The sequence below is a fragment of the Mytilus galloprovincialis genome, chromosome 2 (assembly GCF_965363235.1).
Source record: "Mytilus galloprovincialis chromosome 2, xbMytGall1.hap1.1, whole genome shotgun sequence".
NCBI lineage: Eukaryota > Metazoa > Mollusca > Bivalvia > Mytilida > Mytilidae > Mytilus > Mytilus galloprovincialis.
The window spans coordinates 3,445,722-3,472,022 of NC_134839.1; the positions used below are offsets into that span (position 1 = coordinate 3,445,722).

The window sequence follows — 26,301 nt, forward strand, 5'->3', positions numbered from 1 at the left end:
GAAGGTGGAAGATCTGAATGCTTCATGCTTTGTATAAAGATGCCTTAAAATGTTACAAAATTTCCATCTGTCACATGTCCATTTTCATAGATCAGTGATTACTTGAAAAAAGTTCAGATTTTTTGTAAAGTTAATTTCTCTCTTATTATGAGTAATAGGATACCGGTAACTATATTTGGTATGTGCTTATCTTGCAATGTCCTCATGCCTGTCAGCCAGTTTTCACTTGACCTCGACCTCATTTCATGTATCTGAACAAGGTTAAGTTTTGGTGGTCAAGTCCATATCTCAGATACTATAAGCAATAGGTCTAGTATATTTGGTGTATGAAAGGATTGTATGGCATACATTTCCAACTGGCAGGTGTCATCTGACCATGACATCATTTTCATTGTTCAGTGGTTATAGTTATGTTTGTGGTTTGGTCTGTTTTTCTTATACTGTATGCAAAAGATGTACTATATTTGGTGTATGGAATGATTGTAAAGTGTACTTGAAGTACTCAATTAAACTTGTCCAACTGAAAGGTGTCATCTGATCTTGACTTTATTTTCATGGTTCAGTAATCAAAGTTAATCAAAGGCTGACAATGCCTTTTCGAGGGTACCAATCTGCTCAGCTGTGTGTTATTTAATTAATTATACTTAATGTCCTGATTACATACATGTAACATCAGATTTTATTATACTTCACGTTAAAATGCCATATTTTGATTGGCTGATACGTCAGGGTGTTAATTTACTCTATCACAGGGTGAAATTTTTTTTCTAATGTTACTCTCTCGTCTAAACCAATCAAAAATTGATAATTTAAATGACAATGAATTGAATTTACATCAAGTTATCAAATACAATGCTAAAGTTCTACGTTTTGGCTAAGATTTTATTATTTGACTGTCAAAATAAAAAAAAAAATCATCTTGTTTAACTTTTGTTGTTTTTTCTAATACCCGTAATGTTTTTATGTACGTGACATAATAGAAAATACTTTAAAAATAAAATTAATCTGTAAAAGACTATAATAGTAGGACAGTAGGACATTCAGTATAATAAATTAAATAACACATAGCTGAGAGGGTGATAGAGCAGATTGGTACCCCTTGAAAAAGCATTGTCAACCTTGGCTCTGCCGCTCTGAAATTATACCACAATTTTTAATACCATAAGTAGAAGGTTGACATTTTTTTAAGGGTTATTGGGCAAACAGTGTAAGAATTTTTCTAGTTTACAGACAATAACTTGTGTTTAAGTGTATGGATCTCTCTGAAATTATACTACAAGATTTCTTACTACAAAGGAAAGGCTGAAAATTGAGTTTTTGGGTTCTTGCTCCAAGGGGGGTTTCAATAAATTGGAGGCCAAAAAAGGGGCCCACATAAGCATTTTCATAGTTTCCAGTCAATAACTTGTGTTTAAGTGTATAAATCTCTCTGAAATTATACCACAAGTTTCCATACTACAAAGGGATGGTTATTGGGGGTTATGACTCAAATCATTTAGCAATTAGAGCAAAAACAGAAGGAAATCAAGGGTTTTTCTGGTTAAAGAACAAGTTAGACAATTTAAAAGCAGTGTAAGGGAAGTAATCCAATTCCATTTAAAGAATACTGTTTTATATATGTTTGATTACCTCCCTTACACTGCTTGAAAATTATGTATTAAGAAATGAAGATTGTCTTGAGATGATTAGCTGTAATTTTTATACGACTGGAAAAAAATTTGGGATCGTATAATGGTATGAAGTCATCGTCATCTGTGTCGTTGTCTGCGTCGTCGTCGTCGTCCGAAGACACATTGGTTTCCGGACAATAATTTTAGTTTAAAGGAATAGATCTGTATGAAATATTTTCAGATGGTTCAATACCACAGAAGGAAGGTTTGGGGTCGATTTTGGGGATGATGGTCCAAACTGTTTAGGAATTAGGGGGCCAAAAGCGGCCAAAAAGGGGTCAAAACAAGCATTTTTCTAGTTTCCAGACAATAACTTGTATGGATCTCTCTGAAATTGTACCACAATGTTCTATACAACAAAGGGGAGGCTGGGATTGAGTTTTGGGTAATTGCCCAAAACATGTAGGAATAAGGGGCCAAAAAAGGGCCAAAAAGAAGCATGATTCTAGTTTCAAGACACTTGTGTTTAAGTGTTTGGATTTCTCTGAAATTGTACCACAAGGTTCCATACTACAAAGTAAAGGCTGGGATTGCGTTTTGGGGGGGGGGGTTCAATAAGTATGGGGGGATTTTTTGTTTACAATTTTTTTAAGGGATTCATATTTTATTTTCAAAAGTTTTCAAATTTCAATTTTAGAAAGTTTCACAAAGAAATCCTCAATTGCACAGTATTGTGCAATAGATTTGTAAGATCTTTGACCACATTTGTTTTGTGTCAAAAACCTATATATATTATGTCAAAAATTTGTGATCACAATCCAAATTCAGACAATTCAGACAATTCAGACAATTCAGTGAATTGCTCAAAAGCAAAAACATTTTTTTTAAGTTCACATTCATTCTGTGTCAGAAACCTATGCTGTGTCAACTATTTAATCACAATCCAAATTCAGAGCTGTATCAAGCTTGAATGTTGTGTCCATACTTGCCCCAACTGTTCAGGGTTCGACCTCTGCGGTCGTATAAAGCTGGGCCCTAGGGAGCATCTGGTTCTCTATTCTTAAAGTTTTCTTGCGGCTGACATTGGATCATACAAATAAAAGAAATCATGGCTTAAAGTCATAAGAAACGAGTGACCAGTGAAAAATAATGTTCTTCCAATTCTTGAACCAATGCATACAAACATCATAAACTTAGTCTTCTGTGCACGAATTTATCATTTTTTTCGCATAAATTTCGTCAATTTTTTTTTCAATCGGTCAGTGTTGTTGTGAAAATATGGCAGGTAATTAAAATTCGTGTTTTGAAGCCGAAGTTTAACGATTGTCACCTGTTTGTCAACAATCAACAAAAAATCAACAAAAAATCATGGAAATTCACTCACTCACTCACTCACTGAGCACATGTTTAACATGTAAATTTAGATAATAGTTTATTTTAAGGACATCCATGCGTATTGCGATCACCAGATTTTTACGAGATGGGTCACACTGAGGTCACTTTGCATACGGAAAATATGTCGGGGGAATTGCTTCCTGGCAATCAACTTCTTCTAAATATGAATAAATTAAAGAATTTTCTTCAGAAAAAAAGTATATGTACATAAGTTTAATAATGAAAACTATCCATTGAGTTATAAAAAAACATATGCATTATTTTTTTCAATTTGAGGTTTCTTATGACTTTAAGTGTTCATCATCTGTATACCAAAAGAAAAAGGAAGAGATATAAGACTATGTTAAGAGTAAACAGTGCATACATAAACACTGCAAAAAAGTGTCGACGTTAAAAATCTGGTTGCACACTAAATCCCCCATGGAGAATTTCAAAAGTTGGCAGGTCTTTTGACTTCAATTTCACTGTTCATTACTCGTGCAGTTTTACATTTTTAGCTCACCTGGCCCGAATGGCCAAGTGAGCTTTTCTCATCACTTGGCGTCCGGCGTCCGTCGTCGTCCGGCGTCGTCCGTCGTCCGTCGTTGTTAACTTTTACAAAAATCTTCTCCTCTGAAACTACTGGGCCAAATTTAACCAAACTTGGCCACAATCATCATTGGGGTATCTAGTTTAAAAAATGTGTTCGGTTACCCGGCCAACCAACCAAGATGGCCGCCATGGCTAAAAATAGAACATAGGGGTCAAATGCAGTTTTTGGCTTATAACTCTGAAACCGAAGCATTTAGAGCAAATCTGACAGGGGTTAAATTGTTTATTAAGTCAAGATCTATCTGCCCTAAAATTTTCAGACGAATCGGACAACCGGTTGTTGAGTTGCTGCCCCTGAATTGGCAATTTTAAGGAAATTTTGCCGTTATATGGTTATTATCTTGAATATTATTATAGATAGAGATAAACTGTAAACAGCAATAATGTTCAGCAAAGTAAGATCTACAAATAAGTCAACATGACCGAAATGGTCAGTTGACCCATATAGGAGTTATTGCCCTTTATAGTCAATTTTTAACCATTTTTCGTAAATCTTAGTAATCTTTTACAAAAATTTTCTCCTCTGAAACCACTGGGCCAAATTTATCCAAACTTGGCCACAATTATCTTTGGGGTATCTAGTTTAAAAAATGTGTCCAGGGACCCAGCCAACCAACCAAGATGGCCGCCATGGCTAAAAATAGAACATAGGGGTAAAATGCAGTTTTTGGCTTATAACTTAAAAACCAAAGCATTAAGAGCAAATCTGACTATTAGAAAATTGTTTATCAGGTCAAGATCTATCTACCCTGAAATTTTCAGATGAATCTGACAACCTGTTGTTGGGTTGCTGCCCCTGAATTGGTAATTTTAAGGAAATTTTACTGTTTTTGGTTATTATCTTGAAAATTATTAAAGATAGAAATAAACTGTAAACAGCAATAATGTTCAGCAAAGTAAGATTTACAAATAAGTCAACATGACCGAAATGGTCAGTTGACCCATATAGGAGTTATTGTCCTTTATAGTCAATTTTTAACCATTTTTCGTAAATCTTAGTAATCTTTTACAAAAATCTTCTCCTTTGAAACTACTGGGCCAAATTAATCCAAACTTATCCACAATCATTTTTTGGGTATCTAGTTTAAAAATTGTGTCCGATGACCCGGCCATCCAACCAAGATGGCTGCCATGGCTAAAAATAGAAGATAGGGGTAAAATGCAGTTTTTGGCTTATAACTCAAAAACCAAAGCCTTTAGAGCAAATCTGACAGGGGGATAAATTGTTTATCAGGTCAAGATCTATCTGCCCTGAAATTTTCAGATAAATCGGACAACCCGTTGTTGGGTTCCTGCCCCTGAATTGGTAATTTTAAGGAAATTTTACTGTTTTTGGTTATTATCTTGAAAATTATTATAGATAGAAATAAACTGTAAACAGCAATAATGTTCAGCAAAGTAAGATTTACAAATAAGTCAACATGACCGAAATGGTCAATTGACCCCCTAAGGAGTAATTGTCCTTTATAGTCAATTTTCAACAATTTTTATAAAATTTGTAAATTTTTACTAACATTTTCCACTGAAACTACTGGGCCAACTTCATTATAGATAGAGATAATTGTAAGCTGCAAGGATGTTCAGTAAAGTAAGATGTACAAACACATCACCATCACCAAAATACAATTTTGTCATGAATTCATCTGCTTCCTTTGTTTAATAGTCACATAGACCAAGGTGAGCGACACAGGCTCTTTAGAGCCTCTAGTTGTGTTTTGGTCTTGTTTTTCCTAAACTTTAAGCAATAGGTCAACTATATTTGTTGTATGAAAGATTATAAGCTGTACATGTCTGCCTGGCATGGTTCGTCTGACCTTGACCTCATTTTCATGGTTCATTGGTCAATGTTTAGTTTTATTTGTTAAGTCTATTTCTTAGAAACTATAAGCAATGGGTCCACTGTATTTATTGTATTGAATGATTGTAAGGTGTACATGAATTTCTTGTTTAGTTTATATGATCTTGAATTTTTTTTTTAATACAATAAAACAGTTTTTTATATAAAGGTGTTATCTTGTACCTCTTTCTGTCTGTTTGTTTGCCTTAATAAATAAACTCATCATAGATACCAAGATTAAAATTTTGTATGCCAGACATGCATTTGGTAATGGCAAATCCTTCTTAATGGCCAGACATATTTTCATGAGACATAACAACTGCAGTTGTCAAACACTATGGGAGTATGTGTATTATAATTCTAATTAATCTGTTGTATTGTAGGAGGGGAGAGGGTGTGATCCTTTTGTGCAATGATTCATAGTTTTAGTTTTATTTTAGTTAGTATCAGCAAACCTTTTGAAGAACAACAGCAATACTTTGAAGGTGACAAAGTTACATTTACCTGTGAAGTTAGTTCTGAAGTTTTACCTGGGAAATGGTTCAAAAATGGACAAGAGCTGAGTGTTTCTGACAACTTAGATATAATAACAAAAGGAAAAATTCGTGAAATTGTTATTCACAGAGTAACATTTAATGACAGAGGGTACTATTCATTTAAAATTAAGGAGGATAAACCTACTGGAGTACTGCTTGTTGTGTTAGGTAAGAGTTCTTCATATAAAGATATTAAACATGGTGTAACACATACTCACATTTCCAACAAAAATTATGTAACTGTAATGTGATATTTATATGGTCTTCATTGTTAACAAAATAATGAAAATCAAGTAAGTCCATATTTTTTAAAAAGATGAGAATAATAATGAGATTTTTTGTTATGTTTATTTCTCTCTTATTATGAATTATATGATAACTATATAGTATGTGCCGACCTTGCAAGGTCCACATGCCTGTTAGACAGTTTTTACTAGACCTCTACCTCATTTCATGGATCAGAGAACAAGGTTTAGTGTTTGAGGTCAAGTCCATATCTCAGGTACTACAATGTATAAGCAATAGGTCTACTTTATTTGGTGTATGACATGATTTTAAGGTGTACATGGATTACTGGTATTAGTCTTCTGACCTTGACCTCATTTTCACAGTTCAATGGTTTTTACAGCTGATGACAGTGAGGGCATTGTGGTATATTGCTTTTGCCTAGATTTCCGTTACATAATATTCATTAAGGGTTTTTATACGACCGCAAAAAATTTTATTTTTTGGTCGTATATTGCTATCACGTTGGCGTCGTCGTCCGGCGTCGTCGTCGTCCGAATACTTTTAGTTTTCGCACTCTAACTTTAGTAAAAGTGAATAGAAATCAATGAAATTTTAACACAAGGTTTATGACCACAAAAGGAAGGTTGGGATTGATTTTGGGAATTTTGGTCCCAACATTTTAGGAATTAGGGGCCAAAAAGGGCCCAAATAAGCATTTTCTTGGTTTTCGCACTATAACTTTAGTTTAAGTGAATAGAAATCTATGAAATTTTGACACAAGGTTTATGAACACAAAAGGACGGTTGGGATTGATTTTGGGAGTTTTGGTTCCAACAGTTTAGGAATTAAGGGCCAAAAAAGGGCCCAAATAAGCATTATTCTTGGTTTTGGAATCATAACTTTAGTATAAGTAAATAAAAATCTATGAAATTTAAACACAAGGTTTATGACCATAAAGGAAGGTTAGATTTGATTTTGGGAATTTTGGTCCCAACAGATTAGGAAAATTAAATTCTTGGGCTTATTTGATATGCTTTATCTAAACATGTACTTTGATTTTTGATAATGGGCCCAGTTTTCAAGTTGGTCCAAATCAGGATTCCATATCAAGTATTGTGCAATTCCAAAGGGTCCAAAATTGAACTTTGTGTGATTTCATCAAAAATTGAATAATTGGAGTTCTTTGATATGCCGAAACTAACTATGTATGTAGATTCTTAATTTTTGGTCCCGTTTTCAAATTGGTCTACATTAAGGTCCAAAGGGTCCAAAATTAATCTTAGTTGGATTTTAACAAAAATCGAATCCTTGGGGTTCTTTGATATGCTGAATTTAAAAATGTACTTAGATTTTTAATTATTGCAAAGGCCTAGTTTTCAAGTTGGTCCAAATGGGGGTCCAAAATTAAACTTTGTTTGATTTCATCAAAAATTGAATAAATGGGTTCTTTGATATGCCAAATCTAACTGTGTATGTAGATTCTTAATTTTTGGTCCAGTTTTCAAATTGGTCTACATTAAGGTCTAAAGGGTCCAAAATTAAACTAAGTTTGATTTTAACAAAAATTAAATTCTTGGGCTTATTTGATATGCTTTATCTAAACATGTACTTTGATTTTTGATAATGGGCCCAGTTTTCAAGTTGGTCCAAATCAGGATTCCATATCAAGTATTGTGCAATTGCAAGAAATTTTCAATTGCACAGTATTGCACAATAGCAAGAAATATCTAATTGCACAATATTGTGCAATAGCAATTAATTTTCAATTGGAGTTATCTTTCTTTGTATAGAATAGCAGTTGATAATATATGTTGGAAATTTGCCAGACATGACTATGATGTCATTTTCTATTTTTATTTGCCAATAACTTTATGTAAATAACTTCATTGGAAATTTGCCAATATAAAATGTTGCTGATGAAGCTTTTTTTCCTTATCTCATCTAAAATGTTTTTAGATAATGTATGTTGGACATTTGCCAGACATGACTATGATGTCATTTTCTATTTTTATTTGCCAATAACTTTATGTAAATAACTTCATTGGAAATTTGCCAATATCAAATGTTGCTGATGAAGTTTTTTTTTATTGTTTTATACAATAAACAATGTATATTCACTTTTACTACCAACCAATCTTTACCATTCAGTGATAACAAGCACTTTATTTTACATTTTAATATTTTATGATGTATTTAAAAGAGTAGTTATTGTTGCAAACTCCATTAGAAATTTGAATTGATATCAGTTTTGGAAAAAGGGAAACGGGGATGTGAAAAAAAATGGGGGGGGGGGGGGGTTAAATTTTTCTCATTTCAGATTTCATAAATAAAAAGAAAATTTCTTAAAACATTTTTTTGAGAGGATTAATATTCAACAGCATTGTGAATTGCTTAAAGGCAAAAAAAAAATTTAAGTTCATTAGACCACATTCATTCTGTGTCAGAAACCTATGCTGTGTCAACTATTTAATTTTAGATTTAAATAAGTTTGAAGAAGAAATCTTTAATTGATTTGTAAAATCTTGACATTTGTTTTGTGTAAAAAACCCATGTAATGTCAACTATTTGATCACAATCCAAATTCAGAGCTGTATCACGCTTGAATGTTTTGTCCATACTTGCCCCAACTGTTCAGGGTCCGACCTCTGCGGTCGTATAAAGCTGCGCCCTGCGGAGCACCTGGTTAACAGATCTATAAACATGCCAACATCATCATGGGCAAAATAACATTCCTTATCGCTTGTTATAAATTCATTCCTTTAATGAGTACTCATCAAATATTTTTAAAATGTTTAGTTAAATATATATGTAAGTAAAAAATCATTAATATCTATGCACATGTACAGAAAAATTGTGTTAACGCATGCAGAAGAATATCTCAAGAGCGATTACAAATCTCCTATAAAGGAGGTGAAGATTATATACAGATACATGGAGAGTTATTGGTCATTGCTCTCTCTTTTGCGGGAAAATATGAATGCCGACTTAAATCCAATCTATAAGAAAAATCTAATTATTGCAGAAGAGTGTCCACCATGCACTTGCACTGCACTATTTTTAATTTGTAGAATAGAATGAGATACAAATAGATGAAACTTATATATACATGTAACTGTTATTACAAATATTAATATAATATAAACAAGATATTATACTGATTTTTATCGCTACAATATATATATAATTGTTATTATGGAGATGTTGAATTTCTTTCATTTATTTATCATCCACCAAAGAACTTGTCTCAGAATATTTTATTTACATCTGCATGTTAACCCAACTTTGAGGTATAAAGATGTGATTTTCTTTCAAAAACAATTGCTTGTGACCATCCACAAGAACGTGCAGTCATCCAATGTTCAGTACTTTGATTTTCTCATGCAATAGGTCAACAATATTTGGTGTATGGAAATATTTGACTATATACATAAAAGTCTGTCAGGTTTTATTTGAACATGCATGACTTCATTTTCTTGGTTCATTGCTATAGTGTTAAGCTTTTGTGTTTTGGTTTGTTTTTCTGAAATTATCAGCAATGTGTCAACAATATTTGTTGTATGGAATGATTGTAAGGTGTATGTTTGTCTGGCAGGTATATCAGACCTTGACCTCATTTTCTCATACCTGTCAACTGACCCCTATCCTGCAGGTGTGACCTAAGATTTTTACAACTCTGATGGGTCACATGGGATACCCGCTGGGTTGTTAAATAACCTGAAAATTCCAAAAATTACCTGTTTTCACCTGGATTCTAGAGCCTTCAGACTCATTTCCTTTGAAATACTGGCAAATTTGAAATTCTTCCATGAACAAGAAGTTCAACTTGCTGTGTGAACTGTCAAATTTAATGACCCATTAAGTGCATGGCTTCACTTGACAGCTTTGGTGTAAAATCACAAAAATTCTGAACTCAGAGGAAAATCAATTCGGAAAGTGCATAATCACATGGGAAAATCAAATAACAAAACGCATCAAAAACGAATGGAAAAGAATGGACAAACACACTGTTAATTAACACCAATTACCTTAGCTTAAGGTCGTAAATAATTTCTGTATATCAAAATTGTTTTACAAACAATTTGAGTTACTTCCCCTTTTTGTCACCACTCACAATATACTCCTCAAAGTTATGTTTTTATGTAATAAGAATTTCTTGGTGCATTGGTCAATGATAATAGCCACATATATATATCATGTTATACTGTGAAAGTACTTTTATTCGTGGGGTACCAATTTTCGTGGTTTTCGTGGATGACTTTATCCACAAATTTAAGTGTCCAACGAAATAAAACAACCATTGTCCAAATCAAGACATGGAAAGATCCCCATCGGTAGGTTAGACTACTGATATGATCTAAAGAATATATATTGAATAACACCAAATCTGAGAACACTTTAATAGCAGTCACAGAACTACAACCGCATGCAGGATTATACCCATTTAATCTTTAATAACCTAAACTGTACAAATTTTTATCTTTTAATTCTCATAAAAAATATTTTTGATCGATGAAAGTAAGATTTCTGGTATTGATATGCTAGTATGATAAAGTGTTCATTTTATAGCCTCATAGTTCTCGTACATATGGGAAATAATAATTTCATGCTGGGCTTGATTTTGATAAGAATTATTTGACAATTAAAGATACCTATATGGCATTTGTTTATGTTACTGTATTCTTTAGGTGACATATTTATGGCCTAATTAACACCTTTGATGGTTTTTAATCTGTTGATCACTTTATCATGGGTTAATTAGTGTTATCACTACGATTTACACAGGTCAATGTTTACTTTGCAATTTTCTTCAATCTAGACTATTTGTAACCTTCGTTTCTAAAGGCTTTAATTTTCAATTTTTTTTTTTAGAAAACTAAAATCCACGAATTTAAAAACCAACGAACATGTAAATATTGCTCAAACCACGAAAATTGATACCCACGAATTAAGATACTTTCACAGTATTTGAAACTTAATATTTATATGTCAGATACCGGTAGTCCAGTAAAATATATTTTTGTTGATTTTTTATCAAAATTGATTGTGAAAGATCATTCAACACATTATCATGATTATTTGGATTGTGAAAGACAAGGCATGACCAGACTAAATGATCAGAAAACAGCATTTGTTTTAGTCATTGATATACTTGTCATTGGTTGAAGTGTGTAATTACTTTCCAAGAACGTAAATCATTGCTTTAATTATACCCCCGCTTTGAAAAAAAGGGGGATATACTGTTTTACCTCTGTCTGTCCTTCAGTTAGTCCGTCAGTCCGTCCGTCCGTCCGTCCGTCCCATGAATATTTTTCGTCGCATTTTTCTCAGGAACTACAATATAAGGATTTCTGAAATTTGGTTTCAGGGTTTATATAAGTCTGCTACACCGTTTCATGCCTTTTCAGATTCATCACTCAACAACTTCCAGTTTACCGAACACTTGTATTATTTTACACATGATAACCAAGTTGAAAATTTTCGTCACATTTTTCTCAGGAACTACAATACAAGGATTTCTGAAATTTTGTTTCAAGGTTTATATAAGTAGGCTATACCGTGTGATGCGTTTTCAGATTCATCACTCAACAACTTCCTGTTTACCGAACACTTGTACTATTTTACACATGATAATTACCAAGTTGAAAATTTCCGTCACATTTTTCTCAGGAACTACAATACAACGATTTCTGAAATTTGGTTTCAGGATTTATACAAGTCAGCTATACCGTGTGATGCGTTTTCAGATTCATCACTTGACAACTTCCTGTTTACCGAACACTTGTATTATTTTACACATGATAACCAAGTTGAAAATTTTCGTCACATTTTTCTCAGGAACTACAATACAAGGATTTCTGAAATTTTGTTTCAAGGTTTATATAAGTATGCTATACCGTGTGATGCGTTTTCAGATTCATCACTCAACAACTTCCTGTTTACCGAATACTTGTACTATTTTACACATGATAACCAAGTTGAAAATTTCCGTCACATTTTTCTCAGGAACTACAATACAAGGATTTCTGAAATTTGGTTTCAGGATTTATACAAGTCAGCTATACCGTGTGATGCGTTTTCAGATTCATCACTCAACAACTTCCTGTTTACTGAACACTTGCATATTTTTACACTATTAAAATTATCCACTTGCGGCGGGGGTATCATCAGTGAGCAGTAGCTCACAATTTCACTTGTTTTGTATATATATGTTTTACACATATTCAGACCTGTTTTTATTTATGAGGCAATGCTACGTGTAACTAAGCATCTCAGATAACAATACATCCAGTAGAGTAAATGGTTGAAAGGTTAATATTGTGTATAGTGTATACATAATGTGTAATGCATCCACAAATGATGGAAGATGAGGGGGTCTCAGGTCTCAGGTGGTCTTCCCTGCAAATATCTTGATGTGCGCATTGTTGTCTTTGAAAGGGTAATGAAGATGTATAAGTCCACTCTGTATTTCTGTTACTTGTTTCTGCTTTGTATGGATCTTATGAGTTAGGCCCTTTTCAACTGAATTTTAGGTGAAAGCAACAATCTTTTTGCAGTAAACATATTTGAAAATGAACATTATTTTTCAGATAAAATTACACCCGACAAAATAAACTACATAAGACTATATCATCTTCTTGAGACAGTAGCAGAACCTGTTGTCAGAAAGATATTTGACAGTGAAATACATCCAAATCAACTGAGAAAGATATTGAATCAAAACAGCCTTAAACTACATAGCCTTAAACTTCAGAAACATATAAATATAAGAGAATATGATTTGCTGTATCCATTAGTGGGTAAGTCATTGTATACAGGTATAGATGATTAGAAGCAGGTATCAGTGTATGTAAAGTGCGGATCCTAAAATATCATTTTCACTGTATATGCCAGAAATTTTTGATGTAGAATGGTAAATAAACAGACGACTTTTTTTTTTATTTTTGAAGAAAATGAAGAAAATGAGTTAAAAAGTATATGTTAAGAAACACATAATACTAATAAAACAAAGTAAGAGATGCGAACGGGGTTTTTTCGCGCCTAAATCCAAATAGCTGTGAAATATATACCAAAATAGGTGAATATTTAGGACATTTCACGAAGAGATCGTGCAGGTGTTTTATAACTAACAGGTAAGATGTTGTTGCAGAAAAAATATGCATTTCAACACATATATTAAAGTTGTATAACTTCGAATAGGTTTTGTCATTCAGTTTCTTCATATTGAACTGAATTCCACTATGATGCTTTCTTTATGCGAGTCATGTTTACTGTCGAATAATGATACTATTCTTTCATTTTCACTGTAGAGCGATTCATTAGTATTGTATATGCGGCGCATTTTCACTGTATGATATATTTATTTTTTTATCTATTACAGCGTATTTTTTTAAGCATGTAAAGCAAGACTTTAGTAAGCGTGCTTGCTTTGTTTTTTTTTGTACAATCATTATGATAATACCCAATTTAATTCAAATATAATAATTATATAAATACAGGTTTAACTATGCCGATACATATTGTTTAAAGATGTCAATCTTATTTACAAAGTTTGTATAAACAATTATACAAACTAAGCAATCAAGTCAACCAAAGTTTTGCTTTACATGCATTAGGAAATTAGCTGTAAAGCCTTAATTTAGCCGACTTGCTCAAACAATAGATACAGTGAGAGACGGATTTGATAAAATTTAACTTACGGAGGAAAGTTTGGTTTTAAAACACTCTAAATAAATTCAATAGAAATAACATTTATTTCAAATGTATTCCATTTTTAAAATTTCTTATGAATCGTATAGGGATCTTTATCCTTGTTTTTTCATCCATTTCCATATCCTTGTTTTTTTTTTATTCATTTCCATGACACTTCACCACTAATTACGTACATCTTGATAAAGATTGAATCGTTGGTTTTCCCGTTTAAAAGGTTTTACACTGGGGCCCTTTATAACTTGCTGTTCGGTGTGAGCCAAGACTCCATGTATTTTGACGTATAAAGGTATACTTTTATAAATTGTGACTCGTTTTGAGAGTTGTCTCATTGTCACATATGACATCTTATCTATCTGTGGCTCAACCCGAAACGAGACGGGTTAAAAAGGGATAAAAAACACACTTTTTAAATATATTTATAATGGGCTTAATATGAGTCAGAAAAGAGTAGAATATTGGGTCGCGTTGGGCTATAAGCGTGACACGGAATTGTCGATTGTTTTGTAAGCGTGACACGTGATAGTCAAATGATTGTGTCGTGAAAACGAGAAATAAAGTATAGCGGGACACGGAAAATTAAAAATTTGAGAACTGCATAGTATAAGCAGGATACGGGAATCTGATAAAGCAGTAAGCGGGATCAGGGATCAGACCCCCCCCCCCCATGAGACCCCAGAATAAGATTATTTTTTTTTATCTTCATCCTATTGTTACAATCATGCCTTCAATAACAAATGTAATCCATGCATGCATTTTTATAGACAAAAGACCTTATGGATATTTGGGGTTCTTTGACATGCTGAATCTAACCTTGTATCCAGTTTGGGGATTTTTACCAAGTTACCGAAATAGCCCACATAGAGGTCCAAAGGGTCTAAGATCATCAAACATGAATTGTAGCATGCATGTTGTGTATAATTACCCAAATGTGCATTGTTTGACCTCTGTGGTAGCTCCACTCGCGGATCTAGAAATTTTTTATAAGTAAGGGTCCAATGGCTACCTAAGAGGGGGCCCGCTCCAGTGATTCCATATAAAAGTAGGCACTGGCTACGGTTACATGGAAATGTAACAATAATAAAAATATTATTGTTACATTGGAGACTAATTGCCGGAATGCAAAGTTGGGTGAGTAACCGATTAATTACAAATGTAACAATAATTACTGAGGCTACGGTTACATTATGTTATTGTTACATGAAAAACAGCAATGTACGCTAGATTGATTAAACTTAAATCTTCTATAGTGTTGTATTGCTTCATTCTTTCATATGTACTAAACAATACTTGTAATTTTTAAAATACTGATGAATAATAAAATATTATTATTCAACAAATGGTGTACAACTTGAATAGTTTTACTACGTATTAATGGTTTTGATGTTCCTAAAGATACTACTCAAGATTAGGAGTGTGGCTGTAAAAGGCGAAAAATATAGTTCAATGGTTTCACTTTTTTAAAGTATTTAACTGCACACCTACTCTTATTACTGTCATTATACTTTGGAACAATTTTGTTTATGGTGAAAAAAATAAAACTTGGGATGCGTTTTAAACGAAACTGAAACAATATCAAGACATACATTTCATACAGCTTTATAACTTGACGCAAATTGATAATCAAAAGCAAAGTTTGCTAACTGTAACTTAAATACTAAGAAATTCTGTATGTACACGTATCTGTGGAGGACGTAATTTCGTTCATCAAAAATGTGTCGGACTTTAAAACAACTGACTGGATTTGTAGAAATTGTCATTGTAAATAAAAAAATACAGTAAATAAATTGTATGTTATAAATGTATGTAATAAATGTCCTCAACTTTTATTATTTAGTACATATTACTAGTCCCATCGTACATTGCTTTTTATCATGTAACAATAACGCAATGTAACCGTAGCCTCAATAATTATTGTTACATTCATTATTAAACAGGTCCTTACCCAACCATGCATTCCGGCATTTAGTCTCCAATGTAACAATAATATTTTTATTATTGTTACATTTCCATGTAACCATAGCCATAAAAGTAACCAAATGTTTTCCCAAAAAGGGGGCAACCCCCTGTCCCCCTAAATCCTCCTCTGGTATCGAGCTGTTCATTTAGGATAATTTTTTTTGTATCAAGGGTGCTCTACTTCACGTACCAATGCAAACAAAAAAGTTCGCCCACACCTTACACAGTTAAAATCATGCAAGCAACAATCGAGTCAAGAACATTTGTTCTACCAAAACTGTCTTTTCAGAATATGAAAATTGAAGCAGTTGAGGGTACAACTGGGGAAAGTTAATCTTTTATAAGCTTTTCTGTCACCATTGCATTTCAAGATGCATAATTCTCTGTTCGCAAGTGTATTTATTGCGTGGAAGATAACGTCCTCAAATGTACTCGTTTCTATTTAACACAGACTGCACTTAATATCTTGACTTGCATCTAGAAATTGACAATGAGGGTCGGTTGAAAACAAAACTTTACGACAAAAGAGATGATTTCAGCTTTCCAATTGTGAACTTTTCATTTCTAAGTAGCAACATTCCAGCAGCACCTGCATACGGGGTATATATCTCCCAATTGATACGATATTCCCGTGCTTGCATTTCCTATCATGATTTTCTTGATAGAGGGTTACTGCTAACAAGGAAGCTATTAAACCAAGAGTTCCAAATGGTGAAGTTGAAATCATCCCTTCGTAAATTTTACAGACGCCATCACGAGTTGGTTGACCGTTATGGAATAACCGTTTCACAAATGATATCGGGTATCTTCTTTACATCGTAACTACAATCCCCTTCCCTTTCATGAATGTGACCTACCGAAGTAGACTATTTACTGGATTTGTAATCACATAAGCAACACGACGGGTGCCACATGTGGAGCAGGATCTGCTTACCCTTCCCGAGCACCTGAGATCACCCCCTAGTTTTTGGTGGGGTTCGTTTTGTTTATTCTTTAGTTTTCTATGTTGTGTCATGTGTACTATTGTTTTTCTGTTTGTCTTTTTCATTTTTAGCCATGGCGTTGTCAGTTTGTTTTAGATTTATGAGTTTGACTGTCCCTTTGGTATCTTTCGTCCCTCTTTTAAACTCCGCAATATCAATCTTTGACTTAAAAAAAGTACAGAAATATCTTTTAATTTTTTTTTTTAAATCAAGGAAAAACGTAATTTGAAGAATACAATATGATATTTTGAGAAGCGTTTTTGTTACAAGTTTGAAAAGCTATATATTTGGTAAAGAATGAATGAAGAGTTTGTATTTCAATTTGAAAATACATTTATCATAAATTCTAAAGTCATCAACTAAGTTTTTATGCCCCACCTACGATAGTAGAGGGGCATTATGTTTTCTGGTCTGTTCGTCCGTTCGTTCGATCGTCCGTTCGTTCGTTCGTTCGTCCGTCTGTCCCGCTTCAGGTTAAAGTTTTTGGTCAAGGTAGTTTTTGATGAAGTTGAAGTCCAATCAACTTGAAACTTAGTACACATGTTCCTTATGATATGATCTTTCTAATTTTAAAGCCAAATTAAACTTTTGACCCCAATTTCACGGTCCACTGAACATAGAAAATGAAAGTGCATGTTTCAGGTTAAAGTTTTTGGTCAAGGTAGTTTTTGATGAAGTTGAAGTCCAATCAACTTGAAACTTAGTACAAATGTTCCATATGATATTATCTTTCTAATTTTAATGCCTAATTATATTTTTTATCCAATTTCACGGTCCATTGAACATGGAAAATGATAGTGGGAGTGGGGCATCCGTGTACTTTGGACACATTCTTGTTTCATTTGTTTCAAGTGCATTTATCACATAATTCTACAATAAAAATTCCTCGCATCTTCAAAAATTCCACATCAGAAATGACTGCACTAACAGTGATATTTCATCGCATCTATAGTTAAAATGGATCTCTTTCAAAAATCGATATGCTATATTATGTTGCTTTTATAACACTTATTTGAACTTTAATGCTATGTTTGTACATAATAAAGACATATCACAATGAAAATATGTAAAAACTTTCCTTCAAATCAATTAATTTGGTATTTTCAAAATGTAAACAAATACAGTTTTCCCATGATCCTTTATTCTACAATAGACATACCCGCATATGACAGTGAAAATGAACTAGCTAGATTCGCACTTTATATACACTGGGTATGATATTTATAATGAATGGATTTAGATGATCTGCTTCTTAACTAACTGATTTCATTGGAAACATACTCAGAATATCAATATGTATAGTATGGTTTATCCTGATACAAAGTCGGTCACCAACATTCCAACTGACTCCTTTTTTTGGAAAACAACATTTGTAACAATCTTAAAATGTTAGCTACTTCTTTACAAGCAGAACCAAATACAATTGGAAGTTCCAACTATGTACTGGCTTCTGAATTAGCTGCACAAAACTTCTTACAAATATAGATTTATTTTGTCTTCAAGCCATTGTTCCACTAGTAAACTGCCTATTCTACTTACTACTTCACTTGTTACAATGAATTGTTCAAATAAGGCCTGTGAAAATAGTGGAATTATATACTTTTAGAGTTTCAAAAAAAATTGTTGGAAGTACTTGATAAATTGCATGCATATATTGGTGATTTTGAATCTGTTCCAAGTTTAGATTTTTTTGCCCTATTTACCACTTTGCCTCATATTCAAGAAAAAACTCACACGTGTAATTAAAAGAGCATTTAAAAAGTCACATTGTGAATATATATGTTCAAACTCTTTTAGGTCATTTTTAGTAACAACAAACAAAAGAACTATGTCAATTGGACATGCTTTGATACTTTAACTGCCCTTGAATTTTTACTAGATAACATTTTTGTTTGCTTTGGAGATTCCATATATCGTCAAGTTATTGGAATTCCAATGGGGACTCACTGTGCACCACTTATTGTGGACCTATTTCTGTATTGTTATGAGTTACAATTTATGACTTAAATCAGCAAAGACCCATCGTAACAATATCTGATACAAAAATTCAATAAATCATGTAGATATTTGAATGACATATTGGCTCTCAATAATGACGACTTCAGTATGTACACTAAAGAGATTTATTCTGTTGAATAAACTTTAAATAAAGCTAATACTAATAATGAACACTGCCCTTTCCTGGATCTTATTATCTATATCAATGCTAAAATATATGATAAAAGAGATTTCTTAATTATCTGTTTTTAGATGGTGACATTCCCTTGTCACCATCTTTTGGTGTTTATGAATTTCAACTTGTCTGATTCAAATGTGAATACAACAACATATTAGATTTTAGCAAAAGAAATCTATGTATTACTGAAAAATTATTACACCAGGGTTTTTGATATCACAAAATAGTCAAAACATTTTGTATGCTTGTTTTTTCTACATTGGCTAGTATGGTATTTGCAATGGGATTGAGTAAATTATTTACCTTGTATTAACCAATTTTGACATGAAATATAATAGTAAGAAATAGGTCAACTTTATCTGGTGATGAAATGATGGTAAGGTTTAATTATGTAAGTGACATGGTTTTATATTCTTTCCTTTGGCATCGTCCTCAAACTTGAAGTAGCCAGACCAACATACTATAGAATGTGTGATTTAATCGTAGATAATTTAGTACTAGTGTTTGAATACTTATTCTAGGAAGATGCTTTTGAAATTTTGAGTCAACACTTGGCATCAGGTGTTCGGCGTCATTATAACATTTACAAAAATCTTCTATTTTGAAACTACAGGGCCAATTGTTACCAAACTTGGCTGACAATCAGCATTAAGGTATCTTGTTTTAAAAATGTGTCAGATGATCCCTCCCGCCAACCAAGAATGGCCAACATGGCTAAAAATTGAACAGGGAAAAAATGCAATTTTTGGCTTATATCTCTAAAACTAAAGAATTTAGAGCAAATCTGACTTAATAACTGATGATCAGGTGAAGATCTAACTGCCCTGACATTTTCAGACGAATCAGACAACTGGTTGTTTGGTTGCTGCCCCTGAAATGGTAATTTTAAGAAAATTTTGCAGTTTTAGATAGAAATAAACTCTAAACAGCAATGTTCAGCAAAGTAACAGATCTACAAATAACACTCATGAGTCATGACCACAATTGTCAATTGACCCTTAAGGAGTTATTGCCCTTAATAGTCAATTTTTAACAATTTAAAAAAAAATTGTAATCTTTTACAAAAAACTTCTCCTCTGAAACTACATGTACTGAGACAAATTTAACCAACTTGGCCATAATTTTACTTAGGGTATCTTGTTTTAAAGATGTGTCCATTGACCATGCTTGCCAACAAACATGGCCGAAATCTCTAAAAATAGAACAAATGGGTAAAGTACAGTTATTGGCTTGTATCTCTGAAACAAAAGCATTTAAAGCAAATAATGACCTGGGGTTAAAATGTTCATCAGGTTTAGAATTATCTGCGTTGAAATTTCAGACATCCTGTTGTTGGGTTATTTTACATGATTTCAAAAACAACAGTAAATACAGATGAGTGACACAGGCTCTTGAGACTTGAGAGCCTCTAGTTTTATAAGCTTTCAGCTTGAATAAAAATGGACTGAATGTTCACCGACAATTCAAATTTATTTAGGTACAAAGAGTTAATCCCCTTTACAAATTGAAAAGTTGCTGAATTTTTTCGTGACACCATCAAAATTAAACTTGATCTGTGTTTGTGGTAATTTGCATTGTGTATAAGTTTTATAACATTTGGTTAAGGCAAACTAGAGTGGAGAACAGAGACCAATTTTGGCAATTTTTGACACGGACAAGGGTAAAACTGAATGTCCCCTCCACTACGAATTAAAAACTGATTTTTATAGAATCACAAAAATTTTTGCAGTTGTATATTGGTATCAAGTCGTCTGCGTCATACGAAGACATTTGGTTTCCGAATAATAACTTAAGTATAAAAAATTAGAAATCTATGAAATTTAAACACAAAGTGTATGACCACAAAAGGACGGTTGGGATTTATTATGGGGTTAGTGTCTCAATAGTTTACGAATAAGGGGCCAAAAAATGGATCAAATAAGCATTTTCCTACTTTCCATACAATAACTTGTGGAATGTACTATGGATTTCTCTGAAATTATACCTCAAATTTTCCATACCAAAAAGGGATAGTAAGAATTGGCTTAAGAGGGTTATGGCTCAAACCATTTGGAATTAGGGGCAAAAAAGTAGGGAAAACAAGGGTGTCCTGGTTAATAGACAATTACTTAAAAGTACAAAACATAATTTAAAAGCAGTGAAAGGGAGGTAAAATATGATTCTTACACAACATGGCTTAAATTCACTCCCTAACACTGCTTTTAAATTATGCATAAAGAAATGTTGTATTGTCTTGAGGTGATTATAGCTGTAAATTTATTTTTAGAAGTTGCTTTCTTAAAAATGCTGATGAAGGTAATTTAATTTTACCCATGATATTATCTTTGTCATTTTCTATTTTAAGACTTTTATGATGTACTTAGATGGGTTAATTATGGTTGCAAACTCCATTGAAAATTTGAATTGAGATTATGACAATATTTTAAGGGAAATGATTTTTTTTTAAAGGAGGGGAAGGTTAAAAAAAATTGGGCGGGGGGACAATTGGTTTTTAAACGACCGCAAAAAACGTATATTGGTGTGACGTTGGCGTCGTCTTCGTCGTCGTCATCATCGTCGTCTGAAGACACATTGGTTTTCGCACTATAACTTTAGTTTAAGTCAATAGAAATCTATGAAATTTAAACACAATGTTTATGAACACAAAAGGAAGATTGAGACTGATTTTGGGAGTTTTGGTGCCAACAGTTTAGGAATTAAGGGCCCCAAAGGGGCCCAAATAAGCATTTTTCTTGGTTTTCGCACCAAAACTTTAGTATAAGTAAATAGAAATCTATGAAATTTAAACACAAGGTTTATGACCATAAAAGGAAGTTTGGGATTGATTTTGGGAGTTTTGGTCCCAACAGTTTAGGAATTAGGGACCCAAAGGATCCAAAATTAAACTTTGTTTGATATCATCAAAAATTGAAAAATTGGGGTTCTTTGATATGCCGAATCTAACTGTGTATGTAGATTTTTTACTTTTGGTCCCGTTTTCAAATTGGTCTACATTAAGGTCCAAATGGTCAAAAATAAAACTTAGTTTGATTTTAACAAAAATTAAATTCTTGGGGTTCTTTGATATGCGGAATCTAAACGTGTACTTAGATTTTTAGCTCACCTGGCCCAAAGGGCAAAGTGAGCTTTTCTCAGCACTTGGCGTCCGGCGTCCGTCGTCTGTCGTCCGTCGTCATCCGTCGTCGTTAACTTTTACAAAAATCTTCTCCTCTGAAACTACTGGGCCAAATTTAACCAAACTTGGCCACAATCATCATTGGGGTATCTAGTTTAAAAAATGTGTCTGGTGACCCGGTCAACCAACCAAGATGGCCGCCATGGCTAAACATAGAACATAGGGGTAAAATGCAGTTTTTGGCTTATAACTCAAAAACCAAAGCATTTAGAGCAAATCAGACAGGGGTAAAATTGTTCATCAGGTCAAGATCTATCTGCCCTCAAATTTTCAGATGAATCGGACAACCCGTTGTTGGGTTGCTGCCCCTGAATTGGTAATTTTAAGGAAATTTTACTGTTTTTAGTTATTATCTTGAATATTATTATAGATAGAGATAAACTGTAAACAGCAATAATGTTCAGCAAAGTAAGATTTACAAATAAGTCAACCTGACCCAAATGGTTAGTTGACCCCTTTAGGAGTTATTGCCCTTTATAGTTAATTTTTAACCATTTTTCGTAAATCTTAGTTATCTTTTAGAAAAATCTTCTCCTCTGAAACTACTGGGCCAAATTAAACCAAACTTGGCCACAATCATCATTGGGGTATCTAGTTTAGAAAATGTGTCCGGTGACCCGGCCAACTAACCAAGATGGCCGCCACGGCTAAAAATAGAACATAGGGGTAAAATGCAGTTTTTGGCTTATAACTCAAAAACTAAAGCATTTAGAGCAAATCTGACATGGGGTTAAAATTGTTTATAGGGTCAAGATCTATCTGCCCTGAAATTTTCAGATGAATCGGACAACCTGATGTTGGGTTGCTGCCCCTGAATTGGTAATTTTAAGGAAATTTTGCTGTTCTTGGTTATTATCTTGAACATTATTATAGATAGAGATAAACTGTAAACAGCAATAATGTTAAGCAAAGTAAGATTAACAAATAAGTCTACATGACCGAAATGGTCAGTTGACCCCTTTAGGAGTTATTACCCTTTATAGTCAATTTTTAACCATTTTTCGTAAATCTTAGTAGTCTTTTACAAAAATCTTCTCCTCTGAAACTACTGGGCTAGTTTAAAAAATGTGTTCGATGACCCTGTCTGCCAACCAAGATGGCAGACATGACTAATAATAGTACATAGGGTAAAATGCAGTTTTTGGCTAAAATCTCAGAAACTAAAGCATTTAAAGCAAATCTGACAAGGATAAATTTGTTTGATAGGTCAAAGTCTATCTGCTGTCATAACCAATTGAACAACTTATATATGATGAACATGTCAAAATCAATTAAAGTTTCCTTGATGATCCTTGGCCAGTAATGATAGCATCTGGCATATATACAAAATGTAGTCCTTATATCAATGATGAGTTTATATAGAACAAATATATAGACATGTATGTCCATGAGAGAACAACACAATACTTGAAAAGTGTGTTTTAGACCTCAAAAGTGAAAATAATAAACTAGTTAAATTAGTGTAATCACAAGAAAAATTACATTTTGGTTCACAAAGTTTCCTTTAACAAAAAGTATTATTGTTTTTTCATGCATTAATTGTCAACAAAAATCTAAGGTGAGCGACACAGGGTCCTTGGACCCTCTAGTTTATTATGGGCCCAGTTTTCAAGTTGGTCTAAATCGGGGTCCAAAATTAAACTTTGTTTGATTTCAACAAAAATTGAATTCTTGGGGTTTTTTGATATGCTGAATCTAAACATGTACTTAGATTTTTTATTATGGGCCCAGTTTTCAAGTTGGTCCAAATCGTGGTCCAAAATTAAACTTTGTTTGATATCAACAAAAATTGAATCCTTGGGGTTCTTTGATATGCTGAATTTAAACATGTATTTAGATTTTTGATTATAGGCCCAGTTTTCAAGTTGGTCCAAATCAGGGTCCAAAAATAATCTTTGTTTGATTTCAACAAACATTGAATATATGGGGTTCTTTGATATATGTTGAATCTAACCATGTATTTAGATTTTTGATATTTGGGCCCGGTTATCAAATTGGTCCACATTGAGGTCTAAAGGATTCAAAATTGAACTTTATTTGATTTCATCAAAAATTTAATTCTTGGGGTTCTTTGATATGCTGAATCTAACCATGTATTTAGATTATGGATATTGGACCATAATAGGTAAATGTCCAATTTAAAATTTTTAAGTTTTTAAGTTTAAGTTCTTAGACCACATTCATTCTGTGTCAGAAACCTATGTTGTGTCAACTTTTTAATCACAATCCAAATTCAGAGCTGTATCAAGCTTGAATGTTGTGTCCATACTTGCCCCAACTGTTCAGGGTTCGAACTCTGCGGTCGTATAAAGCTGCACCCTGCTGAGCATCTGGTTTTTATTGTGGTCTTATCAAGCTTTGCTCGGCAAAGCAATTGATTGATAATTGCTAATGAGACAATGATTTAGTAAAAAAATATCAAAGCTGTGGTTAAATACATATTTGAAATAATTCACATCTACCGTTGCAAACTTTCCAGCACTTTGATATGTTTTTATGTTTGACTGTAAAAAATTTAACATTGTTATATATATGTTTTATTGTTTAATTGTTAATAGCTTTGCATTGTATCCTGTTTAAAAAGAATAAGTTGTTTCATGTATATGTGTATGGGCCTTTTGAGTCTGAAATAAAAATTATTTACCTTATCTTATCTCTATGTTTATTTGCACACCTCAATTTAAAATTGTGTGACCTACTTAATTTTTCAGCAGTGTTTTCCACAATGGCTACATTGCTTCATTAATATTGTTTTAACATTTTAGCTGAATACAGTGTAAAATTTAAGATAAAGAATTATGATTGCAAAAGAATACATCAGAACAAGGAGGAAGAATTGAAATTAAAAGCTGAAATTGAATGTGCTGTGTTAGATTTGTACAGTAATGTTAAAGGAGATCACAAAGTAACTGTTGTTGCATTTGAGTAAGTACATTGACAATAACAACATGAACTCTTACATTTACTTTTTGGGTCAAGATGCCCAATTCATTATGTAGAAATGGTAGCCTTTTCCTCAATTTTTCTTCCCATATTGCCAGTGATTTTGAAAAATGACAATTTTTATAATCAATTTTTAAAAGTAAAAATATTTTGGGAAGAAAATCACTGACCTTATATAGCATTGTATATAGAAGAGTGCCAGTGTCCAAAAGTCCTTTAGTTTAGGAGTTTAAGTTAATGTTTAACACAAGGATAATTTTTTTGGCAAACTTGGAAAATCATTATATTTTACAATCATGATTGTCGTCATAATTTCATGGTCATGATTTTCTAAATTTTATGTTTTTCCAGGGTACCCCCAGATACTGTACCATTAACATCCATTGGAATACAAATTTTTGTGGGCAGAGGTGAACCATGAAATTAAATGTTCAGAGAATGACAAATTTTCTATAGGCTTTGTTGAATGAAAATATTGACAAAACCACAAACATATAATTACTTTTCTACATTGGTTAGAGGTATAGGGGGAGGGTTGAGATCTCACAAACATGTTTAACCCCGCCGCATTTTTGCGCCTGTCCCAAGTCAGGAGCCTCTGGCCTTTGTTAGTCTTGTATTATTTTAATTTAAGTTTCTTGTGTACAATTTGGAAATTAGTATGGCGTTCATTATCACTGGACTAGTATATATTTGTTTAGGGGCCAGCTGAAGGACGCCTCCGGGTGCGGGAATTTCTCGCTACATTGAAGACCTGTTGGTGACCCTCTGCTGTTGTTTTTTATTTGGTCGGGTTTTTGTCTCTTTGACACATTCCCCATTTCCATTCTCAATTTTAAGTTTTCCTTAATCCAAAAAAATTGATGCCCATGAAAATAAATGAATCTGCAATATTGCGCTCTTTGTTGGTGGTTAAAATAGTACTTATGATAAAGTTTATATATCAAATATATCATAAATTAAAGCATTAAGACAAAATGCATGTAAATGCCATGTGTATGCCAATTTTCATGTGTGAAATAAATGTAGTTTTGATGAAATTAGCAATTTTACATCCCAGTTCCTTTGTTCTACCAGTGGTGATCTTAGCCGGATCACCCCTACCAGATCACCCACGCTTGAGTTTCTTTGTTTTGCATGCTTTCTTTTGTTTTGTAACAT

The 26,301-nt window shown here is 33.0% G+C and overlaps 1 protein-coding gene across 1 annotated transcript in view; it reads left to right on the forward strand.

Annotated features, from left to right (window-relative positions):
- LOC143062698 (obscurin-like protein 1) overlaps positions 1 to 26,301 on the forward strand; it is a 198,541-nt gene that overhangs the window by 83,793 nt on the left and 88,447 nt on the right. Inside the window, exons 16-18 of the mRNA XM_076234448.1 lie at positions 5,874 to 6,137; positions 12,785 to 12,994; positions 24,963 to 25,122. Coding sequence (XP_076090563.1) covers positions 5,874 to 6,137; positions 12,785 to 12,994; positions 24,963 to 25,122 — 634 coding nt within the window. The remainder of the gene's footprint in view (positions 1 to 5,873; positions 6,138 to 12,784; positions 12,995 to 24,962; positions 25,123 to 26,301) is intronic.